General features: G+C 30.1%; 1 protein-coding gene across 1 annotated transcript; it reads right to left on the reverse strand.

Annotated features, from left to right (window-relative positions):
* Positions 1-12,236: 12,236 nt before the first annotated feature.
* On the reverse strand, positions 12,237-14,774 carry LOC118045001 (L-type lectin-domain containing receptor kinase S.4-like). The gene has a single exon (XM_035053480.2). It carries the CDS (start codon positions 14,584-14,586, stop codon positions 12,520-12,522), a length of 2,067 nt encoding a protein of 688 aa, XP_034909371.1. The 5' UTR covers positions 14,587-14,774; the 3' UTR covers positions 12,237-12,519.
* Between the last annotated feature and the right edge of the window lie 4,144 nt (positions 14,775-18,918).

Consider the following 18,918-nt stretch of genomic DNA (forward strand, 5'->3'; position numbering starts at 1 on the left):
TAATTATAATAACTTTATAATTTTCTATACAAAATATTTTTGTTTCATAGAGTTTATCTTTACTCCAGATTCATTAATCGAATATAATTGAAGATTCAAAGATAAAAAAAAAAGCCTTTATTAATAATAAATATATTTTTACATGAATAAAATATCTGTTACGTGTAACCAACCGATTAATTACATGGCATATTCACTAACAAACATCTCAATACTTTTTTTTATATATAAAAAAATTCAATATGTGTCATATTTTGAATTCATGATTAATTTTTGTTCTCTTAGAAAACATATTAATGATGTCTAGATATTTTTTTTTGTGTGAAAGAAAAAGATTAATTTTTTCTTTTCATGTTTTTTAAATGATTATCCATTATAATAATAATTTATTCCAAGAAGCAAAGTTATTTAACGCAACAGAGTTCGTTGTTTATGTTGCGAGATCATATATCTTAATACACATATCTATCACATTTTCAAATTTAGTCTTTAGTTATCATCAACTACTTTTGTTTGAAGTTATCATTATAGATGATTCCTAATTTATTTAATCAAATGCATGCAAAACTTTTTTCATTTTGTGATTAAAGTTTTTTTTTTTGCCAAAAATGTATTGTGAATGCTTGCACATTCATATTTTGTGCTGTAAAATAAAATTATGCAACATAGCTATTAGAAACATGAGCCACATAGCTAGTAGAAAACACTAAAAAATATGGGTAAATCATTGGAGCCCATGCCATTAGTCACCCATAGATAGGGCATTATGAATTGAATAATGCCATTTTCCTTCACTAATTTATTTTTTTTAATTTCACTTTTTTAGGACCAAATTGATGGCTAATTTAAGTAAATTTGTTAAGAAATGATAAGATTTAGAGTCAAATGACCAAAGTGAAAAAGGTCGAGAATATGGGTGACAGTTTCAAAATTATGGCGAAAAGTTTACTTTTTAAGTGATAAATTTTATGTCCCTTAATATTTTGAAAATTTAATTTTAATACAAAAATTCATTTTATTTATTTTTCAGTTCTTATTTTGATAGAGGAGAGAGAAGGTAGTCGAACTCCGGTTGTAGAGAGTGTTTTGGTTAACACAGATTTTAACCACAAAAAAAATCAATATTAATATCAACGAGATCTATTCGATTATGAAAGTTTTACCTATGTGTTTTTTTGTTCCTTTTCATTGTCTAAGATTGTAGATTTAAGCTCATGAATTTTATTTTTCCAAGTTTATTTTGGATTTTTGTTCTGAAATTTGATTTTTTTAGACCATTAAAGGATTTATCAAGTTCTAGGTGTTTTGAGTTAAGAATAGGTTAAAAATAAATTGTTTTGGTAAAACAACCCATGGCCTAACTTTTCAAGAACCCTCTAGTCGCTTGAAACTGGACCAGCAAACGGCGCGTTGCTAGCACATTATTTCTAGGACAGACGACGCGTCATTCACACTTTAATTGAAAAATAAACTTAAAGAGGCATGTTGTGTGGGTCATTTTTCTTTTAGATGACTAGGCACGCAGACCATGCAGGTGCCTAACATGTTTTGCTTTCTTTTTTCTCTCTATTTTTTTAAGGTTTTTTTCTACATCGTACACTTAAGGCCATTAACAAAAAAATAATTTGAATTTCTTTTTATTGTGTTCCATAGAAATTCCAATTTTCTTCATCAAATCATAGCTTTTTTTTTTTTTAATATTAGTGAGCGCTTGTTTTGAACCCCCTTAATAATTACAATTCAATCATTTTTTTTTAATAAAATAAAATAAAATTATGGCATTAGTTTTTTAAAACATTAGCCAACATTTTTTTTATAGCCCTTCGTAATGGTCTTAGGCTCATGATAAAAAAAAAAAATTACTAACACTAAAAAAAAAAATATTATTAATGGCTACAAAGAGAAAATGAGTGGTAATTTCAAAATTTACAAGAAAAGTTCACTTTGATACTTCAACTTTTTTAATGATAAATTTCCAACCTCTTAATATTTTAAAATTTTAATTTTAATATAAAACTTTATTTTTATTATTTTTCAGTTCTTAGTTTGAAAAAGATGAGAAAGAGTGGCTAAATTATGGTTATAAAGAGAAAACATTTTAGTTAACACTAATTTCAGTCATGAAAAAAGATTGATTTTATTGTCAATGACTTCTATTTGATGAGGAGAGCTTCACCTAGGTATTTTTTATTTCAAGTTGATTTTTGAATTTTTTGAAGTTGATTTTTTAGCTATTTAAGATTATGGATGAATTTATCAAAATATCTAAAATATTTTCTTAGTCTTTTAAATCAAAATAGGTTGAAAACAATTAAGTTTTTTTGACATAAAAAATCCGTTGCCCAACTTTCAAGCAACCTTCTAATTGCCTGAAATTGGGCCAGTTAACAGCACACCACACGTAATTTTTTTTGTTTTACAAAAACAATTAGAGTAAAAATGAAGAGTTGGGCATCCTCTAAGATAAAAAATTAAAAAGGCCTGATGCACGAGTCATGTATTTTTTGAATGGGCCAAGAGAATAGGTCTGCTAGTGATACGTCTATTTTTTTTGTTTTATTTTTTGTTTTTAATGTTTTTCCTATATCTTACACTTTATTTCATTGACTAAAAAAAATTTGAAATGTTTTTTATATGGTGATATTGAAGCTCCAATTTTTGTTTTTCATCAAATTATATTTATTTAATTTATATTAGCGAGAGTTATTTTTGAACAACCCTTCATAAATTAGTTTTAGTTTTTATTCAGTAGCTACATTTTTATGTTGTTTGATTAAATACTATTCAATCCTTTTTTTTTCCCGTTAAATTGTATGAAATTAATTTTCATAACATTAGCTAGTATTAACCCTTTGCAATTGTTTTGGCTCACGATAAAAATTATTTTACTCACATTAAAAAAAAAAATTGATACCTGCAAAAATTACATTGCTAATGGCTAAACCTTTTTTTTCTAAGAAGAAAATTTTATTCAGCTCACGCGGAATGCGAGCCAAATACTTTATACTAAGGATATCTGGCCGCAAGCTTCACATTTGAATGTGAAAGAGAAATGGGTTTGGCAATTTCAAAAGAAAAAACACAAGTAGCCGTAGCAATGAATGGTTCATCCTAATTCCTATACATAATTAATAAATTATTTGGAATAAATAGTTTCTCTTTCTCTTGTCTATAATTAATAAATGCAAGATCTGAAAAAAGGGACATCATCACTTCGTTTTTACAGGAGGAGCTACTGTTTCCCTTCACACACTGCAACATCATTCTCTTTTTTTTTTGTTAGATTAAGTATGATTTAATTTGATTATATATATTAACTCACATTCATGTGACTGTAATTTTCTGAATTCCAGGTACAGTAATTCACTGCTCAGAATTCATTCCCCCTCGATTGCCTCTTGCAGAAACCAAATTGAAATTGAAACTTTAAGCATGTATTTTCTGCATTTGATGCATGTATTCGTCAAAAGGGATGCTGTGTTATGCATCTTTTTATTTTTCTGCAGGTGATCTTGATCTTTCATATGCATCTCCAAAGGACATTACTAGCCTTGACATCTCAATGAACCACAACTTGTTCCCATTCTTCATGTAGATAAAACAGCCCTGAAGCTACACCTTTGATGACATTAGGCATGTAGTCATATACAAAAAGTAACTCTCCTTTACGCCGGCAGTAGCCTAAGAGTGGGACTAAGTTCTGGTGACGAAGGTGGCCGATGCTGACAATTTCCACCAAAAATCCCTCATCACCTGTCTCGATTCATGAGACACCCTTTTTACTGCAATCTCAACCTTAGAGGTTGGCGGCCACCTTTGTAGACTCTGCCAAAGCCACCAATACCCAACAGTTCCTTGTAGACTCTGCCAAAGCCACCAATACCCAACAGCTCCCAATCTTCCAGCACTTCTGCGAACTTCCTTGTCCTTCTTACAGCAGAAACTATACACCCTTTTAACTGCAATCTCGACCTTTTTAACTGCGATCTCAACCTTAAAGGTGGATAATTAAAAGCTTGATTTTGACTATAATTATTATAATTTCTTTAATAATATAAGTTATTTGTGGATTATATTTCTGTAAAATGAAAATACCTATTTATTTTTATAGTTTCTTATGTAAACTATTAACATATCAATTGATATATTTCTCTGTTTTACTGGTAAAAATATAGATTAAAAGTTGTAAATTGACATGACTGACTCTTATAGTAATTAATATTAAATGACCTACCAAAATTTGAAGGGACTTGTTTTTTGTAAATGACAAAGTAAGTGAGTTGATTTGTCTAAAAAATAAAGGAATCAATATGAAAAAAAATAAAGGTGTTTTGACTTTTCTATTATTTATTTTACTTTTATTTTAATTTTATTATATTGGTAATTACTAGCTAGAATTGTTAATATATAATTAGTTAAAACATTTTACTTACTATTTTATTATTCGAGTTTATATTGTATATTTTGTATTGTGTTAAAAAAATATTTTTGACAACCTTGATCTACTTTTCAGGTCATATCATTATGTGTTAATATATTAAATTGAGAAAATTATTCACAATTTAAAATAGCTTATGGTTTAACTTGTTAATGAAAGGGTTATATTTGATGACAATATAATAATACAGGCAACAAAGCATTGTTTAAGAAGGTATGACAACATGCTAAGAAAAAAAAAAAAAGTACACACTGCAAGCAATCAAAAGATAAAAAGAGGTTTTCTTTGTATGGAGATGAAGTTTGGATATATATATATATATAAAGAGATTTTCTAAACATAGAAAATCAAAATTGATACTTAAAAGAGATGATTCATTTAGATTTCTTGAAGGAGTCAATGCTTACAAAATGAATTTACAAGCCAAATATAATGTTATTGTTGTATTTAAAGTATCTAATTTTTTTTATTTGATATAAATGATGATTTAAGATGGAATCGTTTCAAGAAGAGAAGAGATGACGCAATCCATTTCAAAAACAAGTATTTCTTTATTTGATGTATAATGTCTACGGAGTTCTTGAAGGTTAGTGGGCTAGGATAGAAGGCGTGACCCTTTTGTTGTTTGGTTTCGTTGGTTAGCCTCAAAGGGCCATTGGAGGTTACGTCAGCAAACCCATTTGCTAGCAAGTGAAGTTGAGATCTTGAGAAGCTGTCCGTGAAGCTAACTGAGAAAGAAAATCTGGAATAACATTGCAGCTGTCTCCACCTAGCTGTTACTTGTTCATGTTTGGCGATTGTAATGGAATATCCAATCAGCAACACTAAATAGAAAGTTATGCATTAGATGATCGTGATCCTATAACCTTCACTTTCAGAGCGTTATTATGGGAGGCTGCTGCTGGAAGGCACCATGCCCATCATCCCTAGACTTTTGTTAATTATGGGTTAGTCGCCACTGATATTCTTTTATATCGTTCAGACTTGACCAGCAGACTCAAGAACCTTAAGGTTTATCTAGTTGTCCACCATCCCTCTCGTGGCCCATATAAACAGTAGAGGAGCCACGATGAGGATTAAAGGGCCAATTGCCCCTTTAAATTTTTTTTTAAATATTTTTTATATTAGAATTTTAATATAATAACTTCACAAGTTTAAATTTCTTTATTAACTACTAATTGATCAAAGTTTTTTTTTTTTTTGTTTTGAATTATTGTTCATGTCTCTCTTCATTTTATAAAATTTCTCTTCAAGTCTTAAATTATTAATTAGTTAAGTAATCTTTTATGCTTTATGCTTTATGTTTTAGGTGAGTTTCCTTTATTTTTTCTATTTATTTCATTGTTTAATTTTAGTTTTATTATTTAATAAGTAGTTATTAAAAATGTTGGAGTTTATGATAATTTATGGATTTGTTAAATTAATGTGTATAGATTATATTATATGCAATGAATTGAAATGAGTTTTGATGAATTAATATGTATTTTGTTATGAATTTCTTATGAAAAATGATAGTGATCAACTTACTAGTGATTAAAAATAAAGTACTGAATAATTCAAAAAATTAGGGATACAATAAAAAAAATTAAAAATATATATTTATATTTATATTTAATTCACCTGTATAAAACAAACAAGTGAACAAAGAACTATTGCCAATAATTTTACTAGTCCCTGAAAAATTTAAAAATAAATGAAAGAAAATTTAATTGTATATATAGAAAAAGAATATCTTTAATAAAAAATAAGAATGAAGTCATTATGAAATAGTTTCAAAAATATAAAAACTCGAAAAAAATAATTATAATATAAGTTTTTTTATTTTAAAAATATTCTTAAATTAATTTTGTTTTTCAAATTGATTTCTCTATATGTAATATATGTTTATATAATATATAATATCAAGTATTTATTATTAACTTGTCCTTTCATTTTAAATTTTTTTGCTCCGCCACTGCATATAAAAAATATATTAGTCTAAAAAGACAACAAGCTTAATGTAGTGTTACATTTGTAGATTCAGAAACCAGTTGTACATCAAATCTCTCTTGAGGCTTAGAGTGTGAATTAACTTGGTGTTAATTTTGCAATGATAATCCAGAGCTGAGATGTGTTTTCTTCTCTAGTAACGCTCGTAGGAGAATTCATAATAAACAATACCGATTGATCAATATGGTTAGAAGATATATGTCAATTGTATGGTTTATTTTCTTCCAGTTTACACACATTTCAACGTCAACTCGGATCCATTGGTGGCCAATGTCCACTCTAATGTCATTTTCAATATCTACTTTTCTTCTCCTTCTTTTGCATAAAAGACGCATAAATTTTCAACACTTGGATTTCGCCAGAATGGAGTAAGGTTAGATGTTGACTCATTGTGTAAAATTGAGAAAGCTCCTAGAATTGGCCTGTGTGTGTGAGAGAGTGGAATGAACAAATAAAGGCCTTATGCTGGTAATTGATACGTAAATGCTTGTGTTGTGAATGTTCTCAATGATTTCTTCTTTCCTTTTCTTTTCGTGTTTTTCACTTTGGCTTGTCTTCAGTTAAGCAAGCACGCAAATAGCAAAATTTACGGACAAATTGTTGTGCGACTCGCACTCAAAATATAATTAATTCTACTCTTCTTTTCCTTCTTTTGCATAGAAGACGCATAAATTTTCACCCAAATTATAATTAAAACGGTTGGATTGTAGCCAAAATAAACAAATTATTTTGGTTATGGTAAGGTTTTGAGTTATTTTTGTTTTTTAAACTTAATTTTTTTTATAAAATTATAGCTTTTGTTAATATGAAATTTTATTTACTTTATAATTTTAAAGAGTTGAAATATTTATAATTTTATCAAAATTTAAACAGAGTTTCCTCATAACTATATTTAAAATTTTGTTCCACTTAAAAAAAACCTATAAAAAAATCACAATAACCGTAATTAACAAATTTTAACTATACTCAACATATTCTCATATTCGATAATCACAAGTAGCCCATGAATGCTAAAAAAAAAAAAAAAACATGTATATATTCAAAATGAATATAAAATAATTCAACAATACAATATTTAAGTAATCCTAAAATATATAAATATAACTCATATATTTATCTATATCTACATTGTCTACTGGATGATCCAAGCTCTTCAGTAGCACCATCGGATCCAACTCCTTCTCCTGCTTGAGTAGCCTTATCCTTTTCCATGACATCATCAAGAGTTAACCTTTCTCCAAAGATTTCAAGTTTAGTAGGAAACCATTTAACCACCTTGACGTTACGATGTGAACTTCGCTTTCTTCGTTAGTACTACGAAAATAAGATGCAACCTCTCGACCCTCCTATAACAAAAAGTTAGTCTAATATTAATGAAACATTAATGTTAAATTAAAAGATAAATATATAAAAATCAACGATCAACATATATTAATCATAAAAAAAAACTTTATTACTTACATGATGTTGAATCCTCGAGGCATGTTGCTTGTATTGCATATATCAAGGTAGAGGAAGCTGCTTGGGATCCAGAATAATGATCTATCATGTTATACTCATGTACTAAATCATATACTCCTCGTCAATAATCATAGGATGCATCTTTGTAAATATCTCATTCCTCCATGCATCTCACTATGATACATAAGCATTATGAAGGTCTAACCAATCATAATCATTATTTTTACCCCTACGAATAATGGTGTGCAAAGCACCACTCATATTGAAATCGAATGGAAAGTGTTGTCTGTAGCCGAGCTATCACATTATTCGATTCGAACAATGAAGCTCGACCATCTCAAAACATATTAGCAGGACCACTGATGTCCATATATCTATCCCGCTAATATAGACAACTAGAGTAACAACCAATCTTTCTTCCAAGTAAGGCATCCAAATGACCGGCATATTATAAGTTAAATAAATATCAAACAACAATAATTTGGTACAATTAATTATTGTATTTAGCAAATAGTTAAAAAAAAATACATGGATAACATATTGCCTATTGAGCTCGCTGTGATAAAATGCTAGCATATGTGCTAGATTATTTTCACAAACTCATTAAGCACACCACCTAGCATTAAAAACATGTTAGTTTAATTATATTTTTCAAAGTTTCAAGAACACAATATAAATGTATATAATTGCAAAAATGACATCGCAATACTTGCATCCCAGTGGGAGATGAAGTGTAACCCCCATAGTTTGAACTGTTATTTCCAACAATCTCAAAATTTGGGGCCTGTTTATATGGAGATGTTCCAACCACTATAATTGTTATTAAATAAAAATATTTTGTTAATTTCCTTATGCATGAAGACATTCAAATCTAAATAGTTATTTAGATTCTTTTGATTCATACCTATAGAAATAACAAATACCCCATACCTGTTTGACCTTCTTTATGCATGCAAGATATAAATGTTTGTACAAGGATGCCAATACAGTAGATCCATAACTATATGTGGGGATAACATCGAAACTTTTCAAGAGCATCAAACAAAACAAAGGAACATATCTCCCTATAAGGTCAATAAATAATACACTACCAAATAGATGGAGTATCTATACTATAGCATACTTATAAACAAATTAAAACCATCATAATAATTAACGTAATCATAACAAATAATAAACATATCATATGGTGGTTTCAAAAATGTCTCCTTAATCCACTTAAGATGTATGCTACCCTCCTTCAATTCAGAAGGAGGGGGTGCTAGTTCAAATAATCACTCGCATAATGCAATCTTATTACAAACACTAATAGATGTGACTGCCCATCCATCAATAAACAATCCAAGCAAAACTACCACGTCCTGTATTGTCAGTGTCATCTCTTTATGCCTAAGATAGAACATGTGTGTCTCAAGTCTCCATCGCTCAATCAATGCATGGATCAAGTTGTAGTCAAGACAACTGATATACAAAAAACATGCTTGGACCATATATGGCTGGACTCACTCATATACTTACATTTACCTATGTGTATGACAGTGAATGGTGGTTTCTTCCTGCATAACAATTTGAATTATAATTGCACTAAAATATAACATTTAATGATAATTAAATAAACCTAAATTGAAAATATATTAAAATTAAATAAACTTATAATGCCAGCGAATATGTTCTTTGATCGATGTTGATCCTGCAACAATAGGATAAAAGTGTCAGCGAGTCCGGTAGGCATGTACTGTGACTCATATTCAACATGCTCATATTCATGCTCTACATGAATATTATAGGCATGCTCTCTATACTCATAGTAATGCTCACCCTGATCAGTGTCCAAATATGGATGCTCAACATGAGTAAATGATCTACCACCTCAAGTGTGTGGCATCTTGTGTAATAGTACCTGTGATTGATATAAAATTATATAAGTTTAATTTGCTTAAAAAATATTGTAATATATCATAACATGATCTAATAAATTGTTACATTTATGTTGTTGATTATGATATTTTATTTTTTATTACACCTTGTGTCATTGCATATGCCACACCTGTAATGTGCATGACCTTCTTTTGCATCCATCTCGTTGTGCAAATGATAGACATTTGTCGACACCTGGAAAATTTCTTAAAAGACTCCTTATGTGAACCAAAAATATGCTTAATCACCTTCTGTTTTGCAACCTATGCTTTGTCATATGATATTTTATACTTGTAATGCATTTTTGTTTTATCATGTATGTTGGCAACTATTATTGAAACATTATTCATTATAGGGGTTGATATAGCACTAACAATAAAATTTGCATCAAGCTGATGGTGGTGTTTTTAGACAAAGATCGAAACACATGTGTGTGACCCTTTTAACTTTTCTATCTCAAATGAATTTGATCTTTTATGATATCTCCTACGCAAACACCACTTACATTCTAGTGCTTGCACTCATTGTAATTAAATAAATTTTGAGTTCAATCGTTGGAATCGGTACCCAACTGAGTGTGCAATGTGTCACCATTTAATAACTTTAATGAATTTATTTTTACTACTAAATGTTTGACCAAACTCCAAATTAGAACCTTCTAACATAGTCTAGTGCCCAATCATGTGAAACAACAAAACTAAACCTAGAAACATCTCCAAATTAAGAAACGGAGTAGGAGTAATAATTTCATCATCAACATCATTATAAAAATCTTTAAAATTTAATTTTTACATTAGTATATCAAAACGATCTAATAATATAAAAATTAAATTTAAAACAAAACAAATCGAATCATTATCAACATCATCTTTATTGTCACTAGGTTCATAATAGTTAAATCTATGTTGATCAACAAAAAGGATTGTCAAATATAATATCATCTATTCTTTGCAACAATTTATTTGACAATAAACTATTCTTATCTCTACCAACTAAATTTGAAGGACCAATAAAAGTTGAAACACACCTAAATTTTGGTTGACTACTTATATACAATATAATTATGTTCAAACCATTTTAAATGAAAGAATCAATAATTGTCTTAAAACTACCATCACACACAATCGATACAGGATAATATTGTTGTTCATTAATTTGACACCTCTAAGTTATTTCAACATCAATATCATTATAATTTCACCCAAGTTCATGACAAATAATTTTTTTAATTTCTACATACGACATGTCTAAATTACCAGTTAACAACAAACTGCTCTCGTCATTGTATGTTATATCAGTGTTCACTTAAGGAACAATATTATTACCATAATGACATAACATAAATATGTTATTAGATATTTTGTAAGAAAAAAAATCAGATTCTAGTTAAGTTAACGCAATTTTAACTAAATTGAATTACCTCAACCCTAATTAGAAAAATTCATAACAAATTCAATCAAATTCTCAAAATTTAACGTTAAAGCAAATTTACCAAAAACAATTAAACATAATTCATAATACATTATCAATTGATATTTTTCATGGTCAATTGCATTAAATCAAACACAAATTCATAGCAAATTAATTTAATTAAAAAAAAATACTAAATTCATCAACTTATCGATAATTCAACAAAACATATAATTTGTCATAATTCAACCACATTTATACTCTATTGCATGAACGTTTATGCGTATTTAACTATATTATTGTCGATTACATAAAATCTCTAATTTGGCAACTTAACCAAAATTAAATGCAACACATAATTAATTCGTCATTAATTCAACTATATCAAATAAACTCTCATTGAATATATTCTTAACTAATTTATTATTGATTCAACAAATTCTAAACTCAACCTAAACCATTATTTGATTTCAATCAAACCAAATACAAATGAATAGCATAGAAGCATATTAAACTTGTTTATAGGACTAAAAGAATGAATGAGGTATCGATGGCAATAGTGGTGGAAGAAAAGGAAACAACGAATTTTCAACACAAAAACATTAAAAAATGCTTGAAGACTAGGATGAGTTCAATTAAGACAAAATCTGAGTGCTTAACAAGTTTTTTTTGGGAGAGAAGTGGTTTACTCCATAAGAGAGAGACAACGTCGTGTTTGATCTGTTTAAATTTTAATTAATATTGCTTTTATAAAGTGCAAAATATAGTTTTCACCCTTCAAAATGACAGGATAAAAGCATGGCATTTTTCTATAAAACATTTCTCAAACAGTATCATTTACTTGAATTTTTAAATTTACTATTATTAGAGAACCTGAAATTCACTTGAATGATGATGCCCACTGTCAAAGCTCAATTCCACTTTAAGATAAATAATTTATATTCGAGCATCCAAAATCAATAAATCCGCAGTTCAAGACAATTGAAAAGAAGCAAAATCAGCGGAGGGGGAAAAAAACCCATAAATGAACAACTCATTTTCATCAAGTAGCCTTGATAATTTTTCATACACAGACACGATTTGCAGTTTTATTTTACAGGGAAAATACTCGAGGGAAAAAATCAAAATGAAACTTGTTATGGCTGCATATAGTTATCCTGTAAATTGGCAAACTTCGACATTGAAATGAATTGTGGTAAGAGATGATCTGTCAGTCTCAACAATGTTTTCCCAGAAAAACATGCCAATCAAAATGGGCAGAGCAACAAAAAAGAAAAACTGTTCTTGTCAGCCTGAGTCATTCACTACCCAGTTTCCCCCCTACCACGGAGAAGTGACAGCGGCGAAGTAGAAAGTGAGGCAAAACTAGCACCGCCGCCACCATTTTCCATGAAAGAACATGTGCTCATTTTATCAAATGAGGACGAAGCAAAGGAGTGTGCAAAATCATCGAAAACCTCGCTCGTACCCTTCACTCCTTCATACGCACCATTTGGATCCCTCAAATTTTGAGGAATCCCGACTTCCTCATCCAGATACCTCACTACTTGCCTCATGCTAGGCCTTGCCATTGGAGCATTATGTGAGCACATTAGACCCAATTTGATCACCATCATCACCTCGCTTTCGTTATATTCACCGTTTAGCTTAGGATCTATCACATCAGGGGCTCTCCCTTCTCTAAACTTCTCCCACACCAAATCCACCAGCACCAGTTCTTCAGGCAATGCTTTGGGTTCAATAGGCCTCCGGCCACACACAACCTCAAGCAAAAGTGCACCATACGCATACACATCCGAGCTTTCTGTGGCCTTTCCAGTTCTTGGCAATTCTGGGGCTAGATAACCCAGTGTACCCACAACCCGGGTCGTATTTGGGTTCGCTCCATGTTCGTATAATCTTGCAAGACCAAAATCACTAAGCCTACCGTTTAGCTCATCATCAAGCAAAACATTGCTGGCCTTAACATCTCTGTGGATTACCACTTGCTCATAGCCTTCATGTAAATACAGAAGCCCAGAAGCGACATCCTTTATGATCTTAAACCTCTGCTCCCAATTTAAGATCATTTTTGGCTCTTCAAACAAGAACTTGTCTAAACTACCATTAGCCATATAATCATAAACAAGAAGGAAATCATCTCTTCTGCGGTACCAACCTAATAATTGAACTAAATTTCGATGGCGAAGCCGACCAATACTAGCAATTTCTGATACAAACTCCCGCAAACCTTGTGTTGATTCTTTAGAAATTCGCTTCACCGCAACTTCAATCTTTGAATCAGGTAATATCCCCTTGTAAACTTCGCCAAAACCACCTTTTCCAAGTAGCACCTTGTCACTGAAACTGTTAGTTGCCTTCTTGAGTTCTTGATAAGAATATCGATGTGGCCCCATTTCCAGCTCCCAATCTTCTACTATGTCAGCATTCTTGATTTTTCTGATCAGATAAATAGCAGTTGATATTGATATGATAACAAACACAACAACTGCAGCTGAAACACCGATTACTAAACCTGTATACTGCTTCTTGTGACCTGCTGGAAGTGAAGGTAAAGAAGAAAGATCCAGAGCTGGAGCTTGCCCATTTAACTTAAAGCTCCAACCCAGCATATAGTGTGAACTAGCAAGCAAACCTGTTGAAGCAGATAAACCCACATACATATATTCTTCAAACAGAGATGACAGATCTACGTGAGAAGACAAGATTGGAATTTTGGGTTTCTTGGAAGTAGGCGAAATAGTTACATTGACAACATTTTGAACTGAATCGTAGTCGATCCAAACTTGGATTGGCTTTCCGCCCTTAAGGTTTAAATCTTGCTTTGAAGAATCGGAATCACCAGTGTAATATGCAGCAGAAGCGGATGCGTTAGACTTCAAGCTGCCGAGATCAATACCAATATGGTTGTCATCAATGTCACCAAACTCAAAATCTTGAACCGTGTCGAACTCAACAGCAAAAAGATGATTAGTCAAGTTAACCACACTTGAATTGAGTAAGCCAAGATACTGACTTGGAAGAGCCTTTAGATCCTTTGTGGTTGCGATTGTGAAAGCAAGACCATGGCCTCCAAGTTTTGGATACTCGGGAACTATAACGAACACAAAACAAGTGGAAAAGGACAAAGCTGTGCCATTACTGGAGTTCTTGAACTTGAATGGAGAAGGATAAAAAGCATGACCCAGTAATCTACTAGTTTCATTGGTTAAGCGAAGTATACCATTTTTTTGAATCTCTGCAACCCCACTCAAGGTTATGTTGGTGGCAGCATCTTTGAATCCGGAGTACAAGAATTCATTCAGCTGGCTTGAGACTGGGATTATTAAGAGAAAGATAAGAGCAGAGAAAGATTCAAGAAGATAGCCCATGCCAAGAAAAGATCAAGGTGCAGTGCAGGAGGAAAGGAATCAAACAGATATTATGCTACGATTTTTGTGAGTTTGGTGAGATTAAAGGAAGAGCAAGAATGGTGGGTCATCTTATTTTGAGAAACAAGTGAAAAATTAGGCTGTAAAGTGCTCTTCGCCTTCTAGATAGAGGTGCAAATTCTTTTTTTCTTTTTGTTTTTTCAAGTCTTTTTCCATTTTGAAAATATATAACCAAAAAAAAAAAAATCTTAGAAATATGCTTAAACCACAGCTAAAAATACCATCAAAGGAGAGCGGTTTTTGGAACGGAATACGGTTCATTTCATAAAAAAAAAAATTAAAAAAAAATTTATTGTTTTGAATAGAATATTAAAAAGATAAAATTAGAAAATGATAAAATACATCTAAGTCTCTTAATGCATAGTTTTTAGACTCGACTCGGTTCAAAGCTCGAGTGCCAGGTTTTGATTGGGTTATCGTGTCGCCGGGTTAAATTTTTTTTTTTAAAAAATCAAAACAACTATATTTTAATTAAAAAAAAAGTTAACAGATTGCAACCGGGTTTTTGACAGGGGCTTGCCGGGTCAGCCGGGTCGCTGGGTCATCCGGATCGCTGGGTCATCCGGGTTACACCGGGTTTTTTCTTTTTATTTTTTTTCTTCAACTCAGCCCGGTTCTAGTCTCGGGTTGGCCAAGTTTCAGGTTGAACTACCAGGCCGTACCGGGTTGAAAACTATGCCTTAATTGTTGAAAAACTACAAATGTGTTCTTTGACTCTTGCTGACAATCGCCTTGTTAGACCTCTGTAGTTTTTGTTTTCTTCTAAACCCCAAGCATATTATTATTATTTGATTATTAGCAGAGAATAAACGATCATAATGGGGAGTTTGGAGAAAAAACAAGATGTGCATTATAATAAGGGATTAAAGTATAGATTATAAAGAATGAAGTATTAAAAAAATTCTAATTGCATCAAAATCCCGGACCCGGTGATTAATGAATAAAACACTAAAAACATAAAACAAATTGTGGAGTGGAACTCAACAGGTACGGTCTCTCTCATGCATATAAAAGCCCTTTGGATTTGGCGCAAGACCAAGACCACACCCAAGTTTGAACTATTCCATTCCCACCTCACAAGATGGATCAGGGAGAGGTTACCAAAAAAAAATAATTCAAAAAATCAATTAAATTAAAAAATAAAAAAATAATTGAAAAAATTAAATATAAAAAAAACTAATTAAATTTTTTAAAAATTAACCGGTTTAGTTCGGTTTCATCCATAAGACTAAAATTAAAAAATCAAACCGAACCAAAAACCAAAAAAACCAAGTCAAACCGAAAAAACCATTGAAAATTACAAAAAAAAACCCCAAGAAACAATATAATTTTTTATTTTTAATATAAAATAACCAAATTAAATTGAAATCATTCGATTTAGATTTATTTCGGTTCAATTTTAATTTTTTAAAAACAATTCAATTTAGTTATTTTATAAATAAAAATTAAATCGAATGAGAAGCACACTATTCTCTCTCTCTGTATATCTCTGTGTGTGTGTGAGACTATCAACATGGTTTTTATGTTTATTACCTCTGCGGCCCTCGCACTGACCACTGACTGACCTCTCACTTTTTGAGTCACAAGGATCTGTGTTTTTTTTTTTTTTTTTTATCACAATTTTTTATATTCTGTTTTATGTTAATTGAAAAAAACAGATAAATTATATAAATATAGATTAAGCTATTATTAACCTAGAATAAAAGGCCGTCTATTTTGATCTGGCAAATTAGGGAATTATCGATGATGCTTCATTAGAGCTATGAATTATAATTATATATATATATATATATATATATATATATATATATATATATTTTTTTTTGGTAACCCGGGGTATCCGGGCCAGCTTACGCGCACCACGACTATTCCCCGGGCCCACTGAACATCCTGCAAGCCAGTAGGCAGGTAAGGCTGACAGACTACTCTTGAGGATCGAACCCAGGACCTTCGCAAAGACAAGCTTCGCTTTTGACCAATGAGCTAGACCCTCAAGTGTATGAATTATAATTATATTGTACTTTAGAGTGCTAGTATGTATGTGGACATAGCTACTGCCGGCGTGACAGGATATTATATATATATATATATATATATATATATATATATGTCAAGTGGTATTAAGATAATGTCGAAGGAATAACAAAAGGCTGCTTTTTGGGCAGTGCTGATTTATTTTGTAAACATGAATGCAGACAGTGGGGCTAAGAACTAAGAAGAGTTGCGTTTATACCAGAAATGACCCCAGCCATCTTAATTTGATTTGGTTTCTTCAGCGGTGGATTCGTTTGTTTTATGTAAAATATTTTTAAATTTAAAATGTTTTCTCATGTAAAATGTTTTAAATGTTTGGCTAAAAGTGCTTTCAAGTAAATCAATATAAAATATTATTTTAATAGTCATGATAGAAAAGGAGAAGGAAATGAAAAACAAGGTGATGGTAAAATACTAATAGTATTGGTAATGATAATTATTGTGGAGAGACAATACTAGTGACATGGTAGTTATGGTGAAAAAGGTGGTGGTAAGGTGTCTAATGTGATGGAATTGAAAAAAAAGATGGAAGAGATGTTGGTGGTGGTTGAAATGGTTAAAAAAATATCATAAATAAATTGATATTTGTAAGAAATTTTATGGGTTGAAAATATTTTTCAAAAAATCAACTAATTATAAAGATTGATTGTAAAATATTTTTCATTGACTAGTTTTTATATAAAATATTTACATGCAAAAAATACAAGAAAAATATTTTTTTAAAAATATTTTATAGAAACAAACATGAAAAAATCTAGAATATTTTCATGTAAAATATTTTACATGCAAAACAAATGAACCCTAAAACAACCAAACTAACCAAAAAAACCACATCTTTATTGTTTTTCCTTTTATCTTTTTTTAAGAAAAGAAAAAAAATGAATTTTAGAAAATAAAAAAAAAACTAAAATATTTAAAGGCGGTTAGATATCATTTTTTTGTTTTTTTTTCTTATTTTTTTTTATATATAAAAAAACTTATTTTATTAAGGCGTCTAAGGTTAGGTTAAAATTAGATCTAAAATGTCTAATATTGAGGCGTCTAAAGATCTAGCCATAACTAGTTTGAGTAATGTTAAGGCCACGGAGGGTCATGATAGTGCTCAATCTAAAGCACCTAAAGTTAAGTTAAAGTGACATAGATAAAAACAATATAAGAAAGAAGTAAAAGAATATAAAATTATACTAAATATGGATCAAACATAAACTTTAATTTAAAATTTGTTAGATATTTTTTGTTCAAGTACTCTGTCTCTCTACGAGGTTTACAACACCTTATATAAAATTAAAAAACTTGCCTAAATAAATTAGAAAACCTAAAAATACAAAAAAAAAAAATCCAAAATAAAACTGGAAATATAATAAAAGAGTTTTAAACCAAAATAATAATAATCATAAACCAATTAGGAAAATATAGCAAATCTCGAATAATAACTTCTGGGCATTATTGGAAATCCCTTTTGATCCTCAATTCCTTCAAAATTCTAAGCCTAACGAAAATTAGACCTGTAGAATCTTCTGTCAAAATTTCATCTTAATTCAATGACCGAATCAAAAGTTATGTCCATTAACATAAAGTTTTGAATTAGAAAAAAATAATTCTCTTATACCAGTCTTCTTGATTTGGAAAGAGCTCATTATCAAGTTTAAATTGCTCTTATCTCAATCTTGTGAATGACCAAATAAAACTCTTTATTCCCTTTTCTTTTTCACTTCAAGTATATAAAAATTTAGACATTAACTTTAATTTTTTCATCTTAACATTTATATATGAAACAACAATTAACAAATTATTTATTTTCTTTTCATTGGCTTCTAAAGTAATGAAATTCAAACCTCAAATTTGCTTCATCAATATTTATTCTATCCACATAACCATTAAGCATGTTGACGAGTATCAAAGTTGTGCAAATTTAAACCTTAAAATTAATGTTTTATAGTATAAAATGCAAGTGTATCATCCCATATAGATATTAGTATTAGAAATTAATTACTTAATCAAAACAAGCTATTTAAGTTTAGATTAAAGTAAACCAAGTAAAAATGCACAAAATATGTTATTTGATGAAATCAACTAATATACAATTTAAACAGAAGTAACTCAAAGGAGGATTTGTTTATGATCTAAACTAACTAAAAACAAATTAGAAAGTTAAAAAATAAAAGAAATCAATTCTAAAAATTAAGAGGCTAATTTTGTAGAATATAAAATACAAAGAGAAAAGGTTTTAATATCAAT

This window comes from Populus alba, chromosome 16, assembly GCF_005239225.2.
Source record: "Populus alba chromosome 16, ASM523922v2, whole genome shotgun sequence".
Lineage (NCBI taxonomy): Eukaryota > Viridiplantae > Streptophyta > Magnoliopsida > Malpighiales > Salicaceae > Populus > Populus alba.

What these genes read in the sequence shown, in the direction of transcription:
- LOC118045001 (XM_035053480.2), bottom strand. Translation starts at nt 14,586, where the DNA reads ATGGGCTATCTTCTTGAATCTTTCTCTGCTCTTATCTTTCTCTTAATA.